This window comes from Suillus paluster (genome assembly GCF_016628075.1).
Source record: "Suillus paluster strain FC165 chromosome Unknown EDB91scaffold_183, whole genome shotgun sequence".
NCBI classification, from domain to species: Eukaryota; Fungi; Basidiomycota; class Agaricomycetes; order Boletales; family Suillaceae; genus Suillus; species Suillus paluster.
In genome coordinates this window covers 41,812-56,086 of record NW_024537743.1, presented here as the reverse complement: position 1 = coordinate 56,086, position 14,275 = coordinate 41,812, and the positions used below count along the sequence as shown (strand labels likewise).

The window sequence follows — 14,275 nt, the reverse complement described above, 5'->3', positions numbered from 1 at the left end:
TTTATTGACCTGTTTTGTCGTGGTAGTATTCAGTACATAGTCACGGTAACGTGCATGATAGACAAGTATACTTATGACTTCAAAGAGGACTGTGCATCAGTTTGATCGATCTCTGACCAAGTGAATTATGAATAACACTAAGCTTCTCATATCCTCTCGCCCTTGGAATCAATCCCTCAAAATAAGCAAGATTGTCAAGGACGTCCGGGAAATCTTCTGATGAGAATCGGAAGGCATTGTTATGACCAGCAGTAAGGTGACAGCTCAATTTTACATCTGCAAAGCAACCATGAAATACATTTAAGGGATTGAAATTTGCATCCGGGGTGAAATTAAAATCATTGTGACTGATCTTGAACATGCTACGAATGATAAATTCTGTGGGTTGGAGCCCTCCTCCCTTGCTGATAAGAATATTTCCGTCCTGTCCACCTATGAAATATTTGACATGATGAATAAGTCTCGGTGTAGCAGCATAGAAACCTCCAGGAGAATTCTGCAGTTTTTGAAGTACAGATGCAGGGGTACTAGTAGCGGAGGATGGCTTACATTTGGGAGACATGGCTGGTGCAACTGGTGCATGATGTGATGCGAGTCTTATTGAGAAACTAAAATCATGTTCCATGGATACAAGTGACTCACAGCAGCAATGGCAGCACGGAAGCAGTAGCATAAGTATATTGGACTCATCTTGCTTGAAGCTCCGAATTTTTGATGGTCAGAAGTGTGGGGCACTGGCGCAATGAAGATTGGTTGACCAATATCACCAGTAGAGGGAAAGCTTGTGGAACATGTACATTGTACTAGTGGTCATGGGATCTGATGTTTGCGAAATTATCGGCAATTGGATGGTATTAGCTGTGCTCACATTTGAAAAATTTTAAAGAATATGTTCTGCTGCACCCACATTCCGGAAAGCTTGGCTGCTTGTGAAATCCCTGTGCTCACATGATGAGCTGGCATCTGAATCAAGTCAAGTCTGAGTCCCCGCTTCCGTAAGGGATCTAAACAGACTTTAGTCAAGCCTAGTTGTAAGTGGTCTGTTACAGTTCTGAAGTAATTCTTTGGCTGCCAAATGAAGAACATTGTAGGTACGTACATACTAGTATCCTCATGTTCGGCAGAGGTCAAGTCCAGCACTGCTTGGTAAGGAATTCTCTGCTCGTGTAATAAGATTAAGCACCTTGCCATCTCAGGCTGTGTCTGCTGTTTCTGGTGACTGAGAGATTGGCATGTTGGAATGTAGGGTCAACAAGAATCGAAAGAAATTTCTGTATCAGACCAGGGTCATTTTTATGTAAGTTTGAAATGCAGAGTGACTTAAATTTAAATACAGTCACTCAACTTGAAGGAGGAACCAGCAAAGATGTCCCACACAGATTCGAATAGCATTGACTCCCAGCCCTCTGACTTTAATGATGGAACTGAGTGTCATATACCTGATCTGTCCGCTCCAATATTAATATCCGCTCAGCTTTCTGACCACCTCCGCTCCATCCATCCTCCGCTCCGTCCAATCACAGTCCGCATTCCGCTTCTACACTTCTGCTCGACCGCCCAACTGCCCAACCGGTCCCCTTCCATAACATCTCCATTCAACTGGAACCACTTTCCCCTTTTAGATATATACTTTCCCCTTTGGTACATAGACCTTTACTTCTGGATCACCGGTAATTCCTCTTACCGCTCTATCACTGATCTGACACATACATACTGATATCCGCTCCGACTTATGTCTTCGCCTGTGTAAGTACTTACAAATTATATCCTTGGTACATAGCTTTGCAACATAGTTATCCTGATCACTGCCTCATACTTAGAAGTATATAACATATCCTGTACTTAGATATTTTCCTCAGTCTTAATATTACTTGTCTTCTTGCAGTTACTACTTGTGAGAATTCTCAGTAGGACCTTGCCTCCTCTGGACACAAGTTTCACCTTGTTGTCACCTCCGACCCTCCGCTCTGACTTAGAGCCGTGCTCTAAGTATTCTCCTTACTTCTCCACTCCTATCAAACATTCCCCCTGCTCCTCTCCACCCTCCACATTATCCTCTACCTCCTCCACTCCGCTCCTAGTTGGCCCGCTGCTAATAGCTCTTACCTCCCGACCCTCAAAGCGGACCTAAGTGGTCCACTTGTCCTATCGTCGGACAACATCGGACCTGCTCCAAATTCGGGGCACGTACTTGGCTAAGGGTGCAGTGCAAGAGCTGAAGCCAAGCCCCGACCCCTCTGCTTCCTGAGCCGGCACGGTACCTAACACTGAGGCGATCTTGATCAATACTACCTTTGGAGCTCATAGAGCAGGCAAGGTGTCCATTGCTCAAGGAGCTCCACTCCACAAAGTCACAAGGACTCCTGCCCTGGGCCAGGTCAGGCGCACAGGCAAGGTGGTCCAGTATATTCCTGTGGGTGTTACACTTTTGGTAAGATTTTCGACTTTGAATCATTTATCCCCAGACCTAGAGCATCACACAGATCAGTTTCCGGACTGCAGAAAGGAGTCTTTCCAACTTCAGAATGACTACCTCAAAGACGTTGATAAGCCACAGCCATTTCTAAAGCAAAAGAGGTCACAGGACAAGTTGAATAATGTGAGTATGCATAGCTTTATCTTTCAAATTATGCACTTACCATCATATGGAGGCTTAGCACAATTTTGATCAGGGCAGTACCAATGGAAAAAAAGTTAAAGTATCACGGAAACACGACAGACTCAGGTACCTAATTGATGAAATTGTGGGTGTGTTAGAAGCTGTGGATAGAATTGAGGTGGCCATCAGTAGGCAAAGTGGAATCCTTACTGAGGTCTGTAACATGGTCGAAAACTATGGCATGTGATATTGCTCAGTGCTTGATAGCAGTTAAATCTTGTTTGATGTATGTAGACTCTTCTGGAGCAATATGTAGTAGTAATCAGTATTGATACCGTCCAGGTACTTGACTGGGAACACAAAATTACCTGAGTGAGTGGCTTCGTAGGGGTGTGTACAGCCATGGTGGTGGAATTTGAGTTTGCCTTCATGCTATCATGGATCATTAATTTTGTTGGTAAGACTTGGAGTGGGACTGGACTTACAATATCCTCGTTGATTTGAACACCAGCAGGTATGCAAGCATTTGGAATCCCATCATCAAAGCCATCATTGGTGCCACCTGTTGGGACGGGGTCTTGTGGGTTGACCAGTGGTATTTGCAGAGACACATGAAGAGAGGTGCTGCATTTTGGAAGAGTTGTTGTTTGGTGAAGTCTTTTGGCATTTGGACGTGTTGGAGGATTGTAGCAAATGCGTTGTCTGCTGGTACCTATTCTGTCGTTAGATACAATATAAAGGAGAGACAGACTAGGATGTGGCCTTGCCAGAATCATGTTACAGATCCCCAGCATACACATTAGAACTTCAAAGCTGTGGTTGACTGAATGATAATGCTGTTTGTTTGATGTTATTAGAATCCAAAGCTCTTGCCATATATGGGTGATTATCTTGCCGAAGGAAGGTGTATGGCCATTGTCTGTTGAAAAACTCAGCTCTCCACAGCAATGTAACAGCGGCTGTGAAAGCAGTTACTTTCTTTAACTGTGAGCTATATCCCCAACCTATATAATGTTCTATAAAGCCATTGTGAAGGGGAAGAGACCCCTGCAGGCCGCATCTCATGCTATCACGTCTACTGCGAACAGCTCTTCTGCCCTTTTTTGCGAGTCTTTGTGAAGCATAGAACCAATTTATCAGGAACTGTGCGCTCATTCAAATGGGGTGCTTTGAGAAGATCATTTTCAACTAGGGCCAATATTCCTCCAGAGACTACACCGCCATTGCCAAGCACCCATGGCATCCCACTCTACAGTATGCCTTTTTGTGGATAAAAAAACCATGCCCCATCTGACCTCGCCAATTTAGGATGGCTTATACTGGCATGGATGGAAACACCAATGAAGTGGCACCCGCTTCCCTTGGCTGTCGGGGCCCTTCTCCTCATTGTTATCCAATACTGCAAGAAAGTAGCCTGTGTAGAGATGGAGGTCCACATTGATGATGAAGGTTATGAAGTTATCAAGCTCAAAGGTCCATGGCATGTGCATATCACTGATTAGTTGTGGAACTCCATTTGCTTACCTACTCTCGTGCAGGTCCACATATTAGGCACTCTTCCTCTCCAGAATATGTCATGTGTATGGGGCTACTTGAACTTGCTCGAGCTGCCAGTTTGGGTATGGCCTTACGGCTTCCGACTCCATGCACATGTTTTTGGCTGCAACCTTGAGGAAATTGACCCTGATGATCTAATGCAATATGCCAGCCTGGGCGTGTTTTTCTACCAAAAGCTCAAACCAGGCTCACCTCTCTCTACTTCAGGCGGTGAGGATTCACACATTAGCTATTCTCTGGTTATGGTATATTTACTATTGTTACTTCTACCTTAACCCTATAGGGCTAAAATCTCGTTTCTGCAGTGATTGACTTGTTCCACTCGCAAAACATCATTGTCTTCGGTACTGCGGACATTGTATGGGCATAATTTTGGTTTAGAGTTCCTACTCTCCATTTTATTCAGGTGATTATCCCTTGGTTTAGTGTCTCCGCTTCTGATTTGGTTTAGAGTCCCTGCCTTTCCATTTCATTCAAGACATCGGGGTTTTCTTGCTCCGTCATTACTCAAGTTGACCGCAAGATTTCACGTAATCGCTGTCAGTTCACTTGATTAGGCAATCCTGTCACCTGTTCAGTCGATGCGTATATGACATATGTACCGTCCATGCAGGTTTGAAGAATGTACGGAGCCAATATTCCTACATGACGGTTATGTGGGGACTATTGGTACCAGGCCAAGGATCCCCAAGAAGTTAGCTGTTTCAAGGTCCATGCTTCATTTCTGTTATGTTTCCTTAGCTAAATTGACCGTCATGCCTACTTCCAAGTCCCCACTTGACATTCTCATCCATGAGCAATGGTGGCCTCATCCCCATCTCCATCTGAACTGGACAATAATGAAATTCACCTGCTAGTCGCTCTTAAAAGATGAATTGCTGCACTTGAGGAAGAAAATGCAGACATCTGAGTCCGTGGGCTCCCTGGGAAGAAAAGATACGTCTAGTGTTTAAAAATGCAGTATAACAGGTTGATAAATATTCAAAGTGATGAGTCAAATGCAAACTATGGCCGACCAATTCAAAGGCTTGTATGCCTGACCGAGCGTGTTGAAGATCTGGTAGCAGAATTCAATAGGCACATTGGACTGGGTGCTGTCCATGAATCCAACGCAGACATGATGGATTCAGATGACCCAGAGTAAGTACATCTTTACAAATTTTACTGGTTAACCCTCAGGTCATGTTCCAGTGAAAATAGGCTGTATCGCTCCTTCAAGAAACTTATGGTATGGTGTCCCTCAGCTTGTAAATTGCTATGGTCATCAGCCGAGCACAAAGTTCTTGCTTTTGCATACAACAAGGTGAGACTCCCAAAAACAGTTCACTGACAAAACATCGCTGTATCTTGCATCCAGCTGAATGAAAGCTCTGATGGGGCCAGAGGAGATGACTCTGCTCGTCTTAAGCACGCTGTCGCCGAATGGCTAATGGAACATACTCCCACACCAAATCCTGTCATTCACAGGCAGGACAAATCTGGTTGGGGTTTTTATAACGACATGATGGGCAGACTCCTGTGCCCAGTCGATTACTACTGGAGCAATCCCATATAAGGGCTCTTTTATGAGCTGCACCATAACTAACTTATATCTTCAAAGTGTTCGAGCCTCCATTCGAGACTACCACCCTGATTTTTGTATTACCACTTGTTCATGGCCCTCATTCCTTTACAGGAACGGACACTATGACCCCCAGAATCCTGCCAATGGTTTGTTTAAAGGTGAACTACTTATAAAGGTAAAATTAATCTGTGTGGTAGAAGCATACTGAATGCAGTCTCCAGGCATTCAAACATATTTTCACCTCTCCGAGTTCCACAGATGAGGAACCTGTTGACTCAGTGACTCATTCTGCACAGAGCAAGAATAGTGGCGAGCATCGCACTCAGTGCGACGTTTCAACACTACTCAATATGAGATCTATCCAGCCTCGAGCTGTAGCCTATGTGTCCATTCAGGTACAGGCCATTTAACTTGAAATATCTGCGCGCTTTGCTGATTAGATGGTTTAGCTAAGATTTGTGCTGTCAAGTGCAGGATCTTGGTGCATTGTTGATGACGAATTCAACAACCAAGAATTCTATGACAACATCATTGACTACCTTGAGCTTCCTCCAACGCCTGAAGCAGCGAAAGAAGTTGATGACCTCTTGCTTTGGTGGAATCAGTGAGTAGCTTTGGCAGTTTTACACTGTCTCCCATTGATCCATCAGGTTTCATTTTTTGGAAAGTTTTTGGTCAGAAATATGTTTCTGATTATCGCCCGCAGCAAGCAAACAAAATGTCAGTCGCCATGACTTTGGCCAGATGCCAGATCTAGCTTAGTTGGGTTAGAATAAGGGAACCTACTTAGGCTAGTACTTGACTGCAAGCCGCATGTAACTTTACGTTGTGCAATTTTCATATGTACAGTGGCTCAAAAAACTGTCCGCATGTTTTCACATTTTTCACTATCTATGATATTGTGTGAGAATGTACAAACACATCAAGGACATGCTGGTACCATATTGTAGTACTACTTCAGGGCTTCCAATTGAGCCCTATGGCGTGGGAATTGGTCGAGATATGGTGGAGATATGAGGCTTACAAAATGATGACTCATGTGGACAGTTTTTTGACTCAAGTATTTTACAGTGATAATCAGGTATTCTAGTACATTGTGTGACCTCCCTTGGCTTTAATTACTGCCTCTGTCCTTCTAGGCATACTCTCAATCAATTTCTGGCAATATTCTGCTGTAATCCTTGCCCATTCCACTGCTACTCTCTCCCATAGCTCCTATACTCCTTTAGGGGGGGTTTCATAGGCTTGAAGCATCTTCTTGAGTATTCCCCAGAGATGTTCAATGACATTGACATCAGGGGACTGTGCTGGTCAGTCAAGAACATTGATATTATGTTCTTTAAACCATTGTCTGGCTCTCCTAGATGTGTGCTTGGGATCATTATCCTGTTGGAAAATGATGTCTTCTTCATCAATCCCTGAGTCAGCTATGCTAGGCAGCAAGTGGTCATTTAGAATGTCCACATACTGCTCAGCATCCATCCTCCCCTCAACTTCAGCGGGCATACCCACACCATTCCATCTCATACAGCCCCATACCATTAGAGAACCTCCTCCAAATCTGACAGCCTCACTAACCTCTCTGTCTGTTAGAAAATCCCTCTTCTTTTTCCATACATATACCTTCCCATCTGACCCAATCCTATTGATTTTGGTCTCATCTGAACATATAACATGCTTCCAGTCCTCTACAGTCCAGTTTTGATGGGCCAAGCCAAAGGTAGTCTTTTCAGCCTATGTTTAATAGAGATAAGAGGCATTTCTTCTTTGTTACTGCCTTGAGATGAGCTGCCTTGAGAACATTCCTCACAGTTTGTGAAGAGACAGTGGTGGTGATGGTGGAATTGGTATAATGGGTGGCTTGGAGGGCATTATTAGCCTTTCCTGTAGTGATATGTTGGATGATAGCCCCCTTATTAGCAGAGGTGGACGTCCTTCACAAGAGTTTTCCTTGTCCAGGTGGCTTTCTTTGATACACTTGGCTGCAGTAGACTTGCATACTTCAGTTCTAGAGGAAATTTGATGAGCAGAGAGGCCAGCATAGGACAAAGAGAAGATATTATCCCTTTGAGTAGAGGAGACGGCTTTTATGGTAATTATGACCATGACACATGAGACATTCTGGTTTATATAGTTAGATATAGTTTTAATAGTATGCCTAGAAGGATAGAGGCAGTAATTAAAGCCAAGGTAGGTCACACAATGTACTAGAATACCTGATTATCACTGTAAAATACTTGAGTCAAAAAACTGTCCGCATGAGTCATCATTTTGTAAGCCTCATATCTCCACCATATCTCGACCAATTCCCACGCCATAGGGCTCAATTGGAAGCCCTGAAGTAGTACTACAATATGGTACCAGCATGTCCTTGATGTGTTTGTATATTCTCACACAATATCATAGATAGTGAAAAATGTGAAAACATGTGGACAGTTTTTTGAGCCACTGTATCAAGAGCCGTTGGCTGTGCGACAGATGGGTTGGGGCCAATGTCCTGCCGGGCTTTGGGGACATTTGGGCGGGTCGGAGGATCGTCGGGAGGAGCGAAGTCGACATTGACGTCATTGTCGACAGTGGGGGTTGGTACCGGACCGGGCTGGGCCGGGAGCATGATGGCTGGGACTGAAGGAAATTAATTAAGATTTATTGTGATGAGGGAATTGACTTACCGTGTTCTGGATCATCATCACCCTCCGCATCAGCATCATCTTCGGCAGTGAGTGCCTGGTGAATTTGGGAGGTGGCACATGTGCTGACTGGTGCCCTCGACCGAGTTCTGTATTTTACCTGGGTAGGTGGGGCGTTATTCTTTGGGGTGCCATTCTGGGCCTTCTTCTCTGCGGCAGCAGGAGCCTTAACCCCTTTGAGGGCGACGGCAGCCCACAGAAGGCGCTGCTGCTCTGCGAACAGACGGACGCACTTGGTCTTCTTGCCATCGCAGTTGCGACAGCACTTCCGGACCTCACCGTTCTTCTTGCCCAGCATCACGGTGCAAGGGACGTCGTCCTTGATACACCGCTCGCATTGGGTCAGGAAGAGGCGCATGGGGTGTGTGTCCTCAGCAGACTATGCAAAGTTAGGAAGATATTTTAGAATAAAACAAAAAACACTCACATCTTCATTGCTGACCGAGGGCGGCGGTGTCGCGGTCTTCCAGACTGCCGGCTCCATCTTGAGCTTCTTCGGCAATGGTGCACGTACCACCATGATGACATCTCCTTCCGGTGCCGAAGGTTCAGGATCGGGAGTCGAGGCCTTGCGCTTTGTACCCGGCACAAAGAGATTGTGTTTGGGGGCGGGGGCGGGTGGTGGTGATGGTGTGGGTGTGGGAGAAGTGATGGGGGAGAGGGTCATCGACGCCTCTCGGGTTGATGTGGTAGCCGGTGGGACGGGTGAAGCCAGGCGAGCCTCCTGTGTCGATGGACCAGCCGGGCGGGTGTAGCCGACGGTCTTGTGAAAAAGGGGGTGAACCCGGATGTGAGGGTCGTCATCCGAGATCTGCGTCCAGTCGGGCAGACCCCTCAGCTTACCGTTCAGACTACTGTTGTCCTGGATCTCGACTGCGCAAGACAAAAGCCTTGGAGCAAAGGAAGTCACAGCATTCCCATATTGGGCGAATGCACCAACCTGAAAAGAAGATCAACCGGGTCATCAAAAGTCAAAAATGAAAAAAAAAAAGAGAAGACTTACCAAAGTTATGGCAATCTCATGTGCCAATGACTTGGCAGCTGCATCACCTTGCTTCAACTTTTCCGACTGGGTGATCAGCCGGGCAATCTTGTCAGAGACAAGGTCGAGAGCATCGTTGGCATCTTGAGCGGAAGACATTGTGAAAAATAAGCAGCAGGAGTAAAGTGCGGGTTCAGATTGTGAATGAAAAATTTGGAGGAAAATGTTGGAGCACAAGTTCAGATGAGGTATATATAGGAACAACCTTTGCGGCCACAGCATGCCCGTGGGAATTGCCGGAACTGCATGCCCATTGTTCTATCACCGCCAATATATTGAATAATGCTACCATTGCCGCAGCCCTTATCAAGTGCCATTGTTGACTTGGCCAACGTGTCAACAACCGGACCACCGCACCCACAAGACCCACTAGTGGACCTTTCTGCCGTCCCTATTTAATTCGTCCTTCCCAAACCCGACCACACATCTGCCAGACCACACAATGTCAACCTGACGAGTGCATTTTTAGAGTCCTCTAGAAACTACTCAGCAACACGTGGCCTCGGCTGGTAAGTCATCTGCTGAAGTTCAATGCAAGGCATCCCTTGCAGAATGGTGGGGTGATTTTGTGCCCATAGACCAGTGGGAGCTGCCGAGGGTGCGGTTGCGATTCCAGCACCTGCAATTTAGAAGTACGTCCATTCATTTATCTTCTGATGTTCTTCGGGGGCAATGAGCTGACCAGATCTAGGATATGACATGAGTCCAGAGACTTGGATCGAGACTCTCAACAGCCGCATCGGAGATTCGACTCCCGATGAATATGAGCACTCTTTCGCCGGGGTGGAGGAGTCGATTCAGGAACTGGCTGGTAAGTCGTTATTGATGCTTCTACTGAACTCACCTAACATCACACAACTCAACAGCCATGTTCGACAAGTCCCAGGGCATGTCCGAACCATCAACACCCGAAAGATCTGCAGACTTGGACAAAGAGGTCAATGGGCTGGTAGACGACAGTCCATCATACAATCTCGGGTGGAATGTCCCATCTGCTGCATTGTCCAGCAACCCATCTCCCTCGGTAGATGATAACACCGGAGGTAAGTGTTTTTGGTTAGTTCTTACTGTACACATATAATTGACAATGTACAATGATGAAGATGACGGTGACGAAGAAGGCCTGGGGTATGATCTCGGGTGGGGCCTGAATGTGACTTTGGGTCAACCACCCGAAGTTGTGATGGACGAAGACGATGCGCCGGTGTATGATCTCGGGTGGGGATCCACGCATTCGGGTGAACAGCCCATTCAGCAAGATGCGATTGATGGTGCCGGCGATGGACACAGGTATGACCTCGGATGGGGACCAGCACCTGCGGGTGAACACTGGATGGAAGAAGAAGACGACGATGACGACAACGACAACGACGAACCCTCGTACGATCTCGGGTGGGGGTCAACACCCGCAAGTGAACACCCAATGCAACAAGAGGTCGTTGATCTCACGGGTGAAGATGAACCGTCCTACGATCTCGGGTGGGGAGAACACCAAGGTATGTCTATGTCTTTCTTGTGGATCCCAATGCTCACCGGTGTTAGCAGTACGGTCAACAGCTCTGAGTCCACTCAGCCCCATACCGGCCTCATTGGGCCCAATGGACTTGGACGCTGACAACGGGGAGGGCCACAGTTATGATGAAGCCGAGGATGCTATTCTCTGGGAGAACCGCCGGCTGAACGCCATCGGCAGCGACATGAGTACACCCTCTCACCTCCTGATTGGTCACCGCTGATGATCACACAGCTGACTGACATGTATACACCATCATCGAGAATGCAGTCCATGACCGCGATCTCTCTCGGGGACCGGCACAAATCCTCATGGACAATCGGCGCATCCTTGGGGGGTTCGCAGAGGCCCGGGATCGGGTGACCGCAGTTGGTACGGACATGTGCAGGCTCCACCACATGATCCAACTTCAACGCCAACTGTTGAAATCGGTGGACCAAGTCATCAAATCTCTCATGAAGTCGGAGCAGTAGATAGGTTTCGGTTCGGTAGAATATATGTACATTTTGTTAGGGTCTGGAAGGAAGACTGACCATTGCAATAATACCCAGTGGTAATGCATTCATGTCCGGGAGAACAAAATATTAAGAGGGGTGACATTGTAATTGCTACTATACCCGCAATATACAGTACAAACAATATGCAAATGAGTCCAACAGCCTCAAGGGCGTCATCCGACTTTGGAAGTATCAAGACCACATGAAGTTGGTGGCATATCTGGAGTTGGGTTTCTTGGATCTTTTTGGGAGAACATCTGTGGTCTTGCTGCATGTGCGTTTGGCAGGTGATCCTTCCAACTCATCTTCGGCAGCACGTTTCTTCCCATGTGGTCCGCCCAGCTTGTGTTTCTTGGTAGAGCATTGCAAGATGACTGCCGGACCGTCTTTCTGTACACGACTAGGTTTGTGCTGCAATGCACCGCCAGGCTGAAATGCAGGCCCTACCCTCCTGGGTCGGTCCAAAGGAGTCGGCACTCCTCGGGAGGCAGATAGCTCATCTGTTGTGGGAGATGGTTTCTGTGGAGCTGTGGGGGCAACAAGCCTGTTGTTGGGAGCAGTGCCCTGCTTGCGAGCATGGGTCTTCATAACTGGGCGACTCTCTACCTCCAGAGCTTCATCCTCGCCGCGTGTCTCCGCAACCTCCTTCCTAGGTCTCTTTGCCTTCTGTTTCACAGGTTCTTTGCCCTTCCTGGTAGCTGGCCTTTCTTCATCCGAGGACTCATCTGGCGAATCTGGTTGATGAAACTTGTCCCCCGAGTCTGCAGGTTCAACCCGAGTTTTTGGCCAATGGGTTGTCTTTGCTGCCTGCTGCCTGGCTGGTTTGGCTGTCTTTGTCGGCCGGCCGTCCTCATCGTCATCAGAGCTGTCAGAAGGAACGATCGCCCAGAAAACAGACTTTCGCCTCGCCGATACCCTTGTCTTTGCTTTTCCTCCCGGATTCTCTTCGGCCTGTCCATCCACTGGTGTATCTGCCTCTGCCTCGGCGACAGGGGGTTTTACCTCCTTGTCGGCCTTGCTCCACCAGCCGTAGAACTCAAATGTGACGTCCCGGATGTTCTCCTGTCGGTTGTACCAGAAGTCCAACAGTTCTATTGCTTCCTCCCGGTTCATTCTTGATGGCTCCCGAAGTTTTCATCCCTCTGGAAGGTACATCAGAGGGATGAGCTCTTCTTGCCTAGGTATCACCTCTTTCCAAGGCACTGGGTCCTTTGGCCTGCCGCTGCAGTCCTCTGCTCGCCCACGTCAGATAATCCGAAGAGTCAAACGGATTGCCTCATGATAATGCCAATTTAGGAATGCTCAGACGACAGCCTTCCGCGTGTCTGAATCCATCTTGCCGTGGTCCGGGAGGATGGGCAATCCATCACATCCTATTTTGAGGACGTATGTGTTGTCCTTCCTTCCCTTCCTTACCATGGTGTCATCCTCCACTTCCTTGTCTGGCAGATCCCATACTGATCAGTTGTGTTTACTCCCGAACGATGCTTCGGATGCTCACCGAACTGTTTTGACACATATGACTCCCACTCCGGCAATATCACCTGCCAGTCGCCCGTCTTGCTGAAACTTTCCCCATTGCCGAACTCGTCGTTGTAGTCATGACTGTCGGTTGTTGAGACATCCGGTTCTTCAGTCATACAGGTGTATTCATGCACCTTGACACCAGGAGTTTTCCGTCCTCATTCTTCCAAGCCGACAGCATGAACAGCCGCATCCTGGCCTTCTTGAACATTTCGCTGGCCACATACTGGAGAATGTCGTCGCTCTTTTGTTTCGCCGTGTCAGCCTGAACCTTGGGTGGAACTCCTTGCTTGTTCCACTCCTCAGCCATCTCAGTTGCTTCCTCCACCTCCTTCTCGGTAAGAGAATTCACCATTTCTGCCAGATACTTGGCATAATGATTCATCATCTCGGGTTCGCCGGGCTTCACACCGGTCTCGTCCTTGATCTTCTTCAGCAGCTCCTTCTTCCTGAGAGACCCCACGACCGCCTGGTATGTCCACTTCCTCCCAAGATTGATGGGAGGTTTGGCATCCTTCTTCTTCCCTACATGGTTCTGCAACCATTTTCTGTAGACCTGTGCAGTGACCGCATCAGCAAATGCCTGGGATATATGGCAAGACCCACTCACCGTCTTTCAGGACTTCAACAGCTTGGCATCCATGCCAGGGGCCTTCAGCCGAGCCTCCGTCATGGCATCCCCCCAGACCACATTTCTTTCTTGACCCAACATCGAGTCCCATTGCTCAAGGTAGGACTCCAGAACAGCCACCTCCCCTTCATTCAAAGGCAGCTGCTTCGGAGCCTCTTCATCTGCCTCCGAGTTGTTCCCTGCCATGGGAAAAGATGTAGGAATATGAGGATGACAGAAGGGAAATATAAGTGTCTGGCGAGAGGTTTAATTTGAGCCAGCTTGTTTGTTTAGCCTTTGGACAATCGGTATCCATGCCACTGTAAATTAAGGGTGACTGGGGCTTGACAAACAAGACCAAGATTGTGATTGTCCGGGCCAATCCCATTATAAATTGTTGTGCATTTGTGCTAGCATCACTTCAGATTGATTTGAAAGATTGAAAGCATATCCGGGGCATCTTAGCAGGGCCGACCATCCTATGATTTGGGCCGGGCCAAGAACTTTGAAATACAATGAGAACATAGAAGCATGTGGACTTTCCTGATCTTTCTAATGATAGAGCATATTAATTCATTGACGCCGTCTATCAACTTCGCAATCACAATATAAAAGCATGTCTACTTCCTTGACCATCCTAATGCCTGAGGCGTAAATCATTATTCAAACGGGTATGGCT

General features: G+C 47.3%; 4 protein-coding genes across 4 annotated transcripts; 1 reads left to right on the top strand and 3 right to left on the bottom strand.

Annotated features, from left to right (window-relative positions):
- Positions 1 to 8,000: 8,000 nt before the first annotated feature.
- Positions 8,001 to 9,551, bottom strand: EDB91DRAFT_1256311 (uncharacterized protein; the record flags this gene model as incomplete). The annotated part of the gene is made up of 6 exons (XM_041324141.1): positions 8,001 to 8,056; positions 8,115 to 8,345; positions 8,393 to 8,447; positions 8,511 to 8,789; positions 8,838 to 9,350; positions 9,414 to 9,551. The coding sequence occupies 6 exons, from the start codon at positions 9,549 to 9,551 to the stop codon at positions 8,001 to 8,003; spliced, it is 1,272 nt and encodes a 423-aa protein (XP_041169458.1).
- A 600-nt stretch (positions 9,552 to 10,151) lies between these two features.
- EDB91DRAFT_1088319 (uncharacterized protein) lies at positions 10,152 to 11,438 on the top strand (the record flags this gene model as incomplete). Its single annotated transcript, XM_041316402.1, has 5 exons — positions 10,152 to 10,263; positions 10,319 to 10,495; positions 10,556 to 10,948; positions 10,998 to 11,153; positions 11,236 to 11,438. The coding sequence occupies 5 exons, from the start codon at positions 10,152 to 10,154 to the stop codon at positions 11,436 to 11,438; spliced, it is 1,041 nt and encodes a 346-aa protein (XP_041169457.1).
- Positions 11,439 to 11,654: 216 nt separating this feature from the next.
- EDB91DRAFT_1256309 (uncharacterized protein) lies at positions 11,655 to 12,575 on the bottom strand (the record flags this gene model as incomplete). The annotated part of the gene is made up of 1 exon (XM_041324140.1): positions 11,655 to 12,575. One exon carries the CDS (start codon positions 12,573 to 12,575, stop codon positions 11,655 to 11,657), a length of 921 nt encoding a protein of 306 aa, XP_041169456.1.
- A 189-nt stretch (positions 12,576 to 12,764) lies between these two features.
- Positions 12,765 to 13,803, bottom strand: EDB91DRAFT_1256308 (uncharacterized protein; the record flags this gene model as incomplete). Its single annotated transcript, XM_041324139.1, has 4 exons — positions 12,765 to 12,904; positions 12,964 to 13,067; positions 13,121 to 13,534; positions 13,610 to 13,803. The coding sequence occupies 4 exons, from the start codon at positions 13,801 to 13,803 to the stop codon at positions 12,765 to 12,767; spliced, it is 852 nt and encodes a 283-aa protein (XP_041169455.1).
- Positions 13,804 to 14,275: the final 472 nt, after the last annotated feature.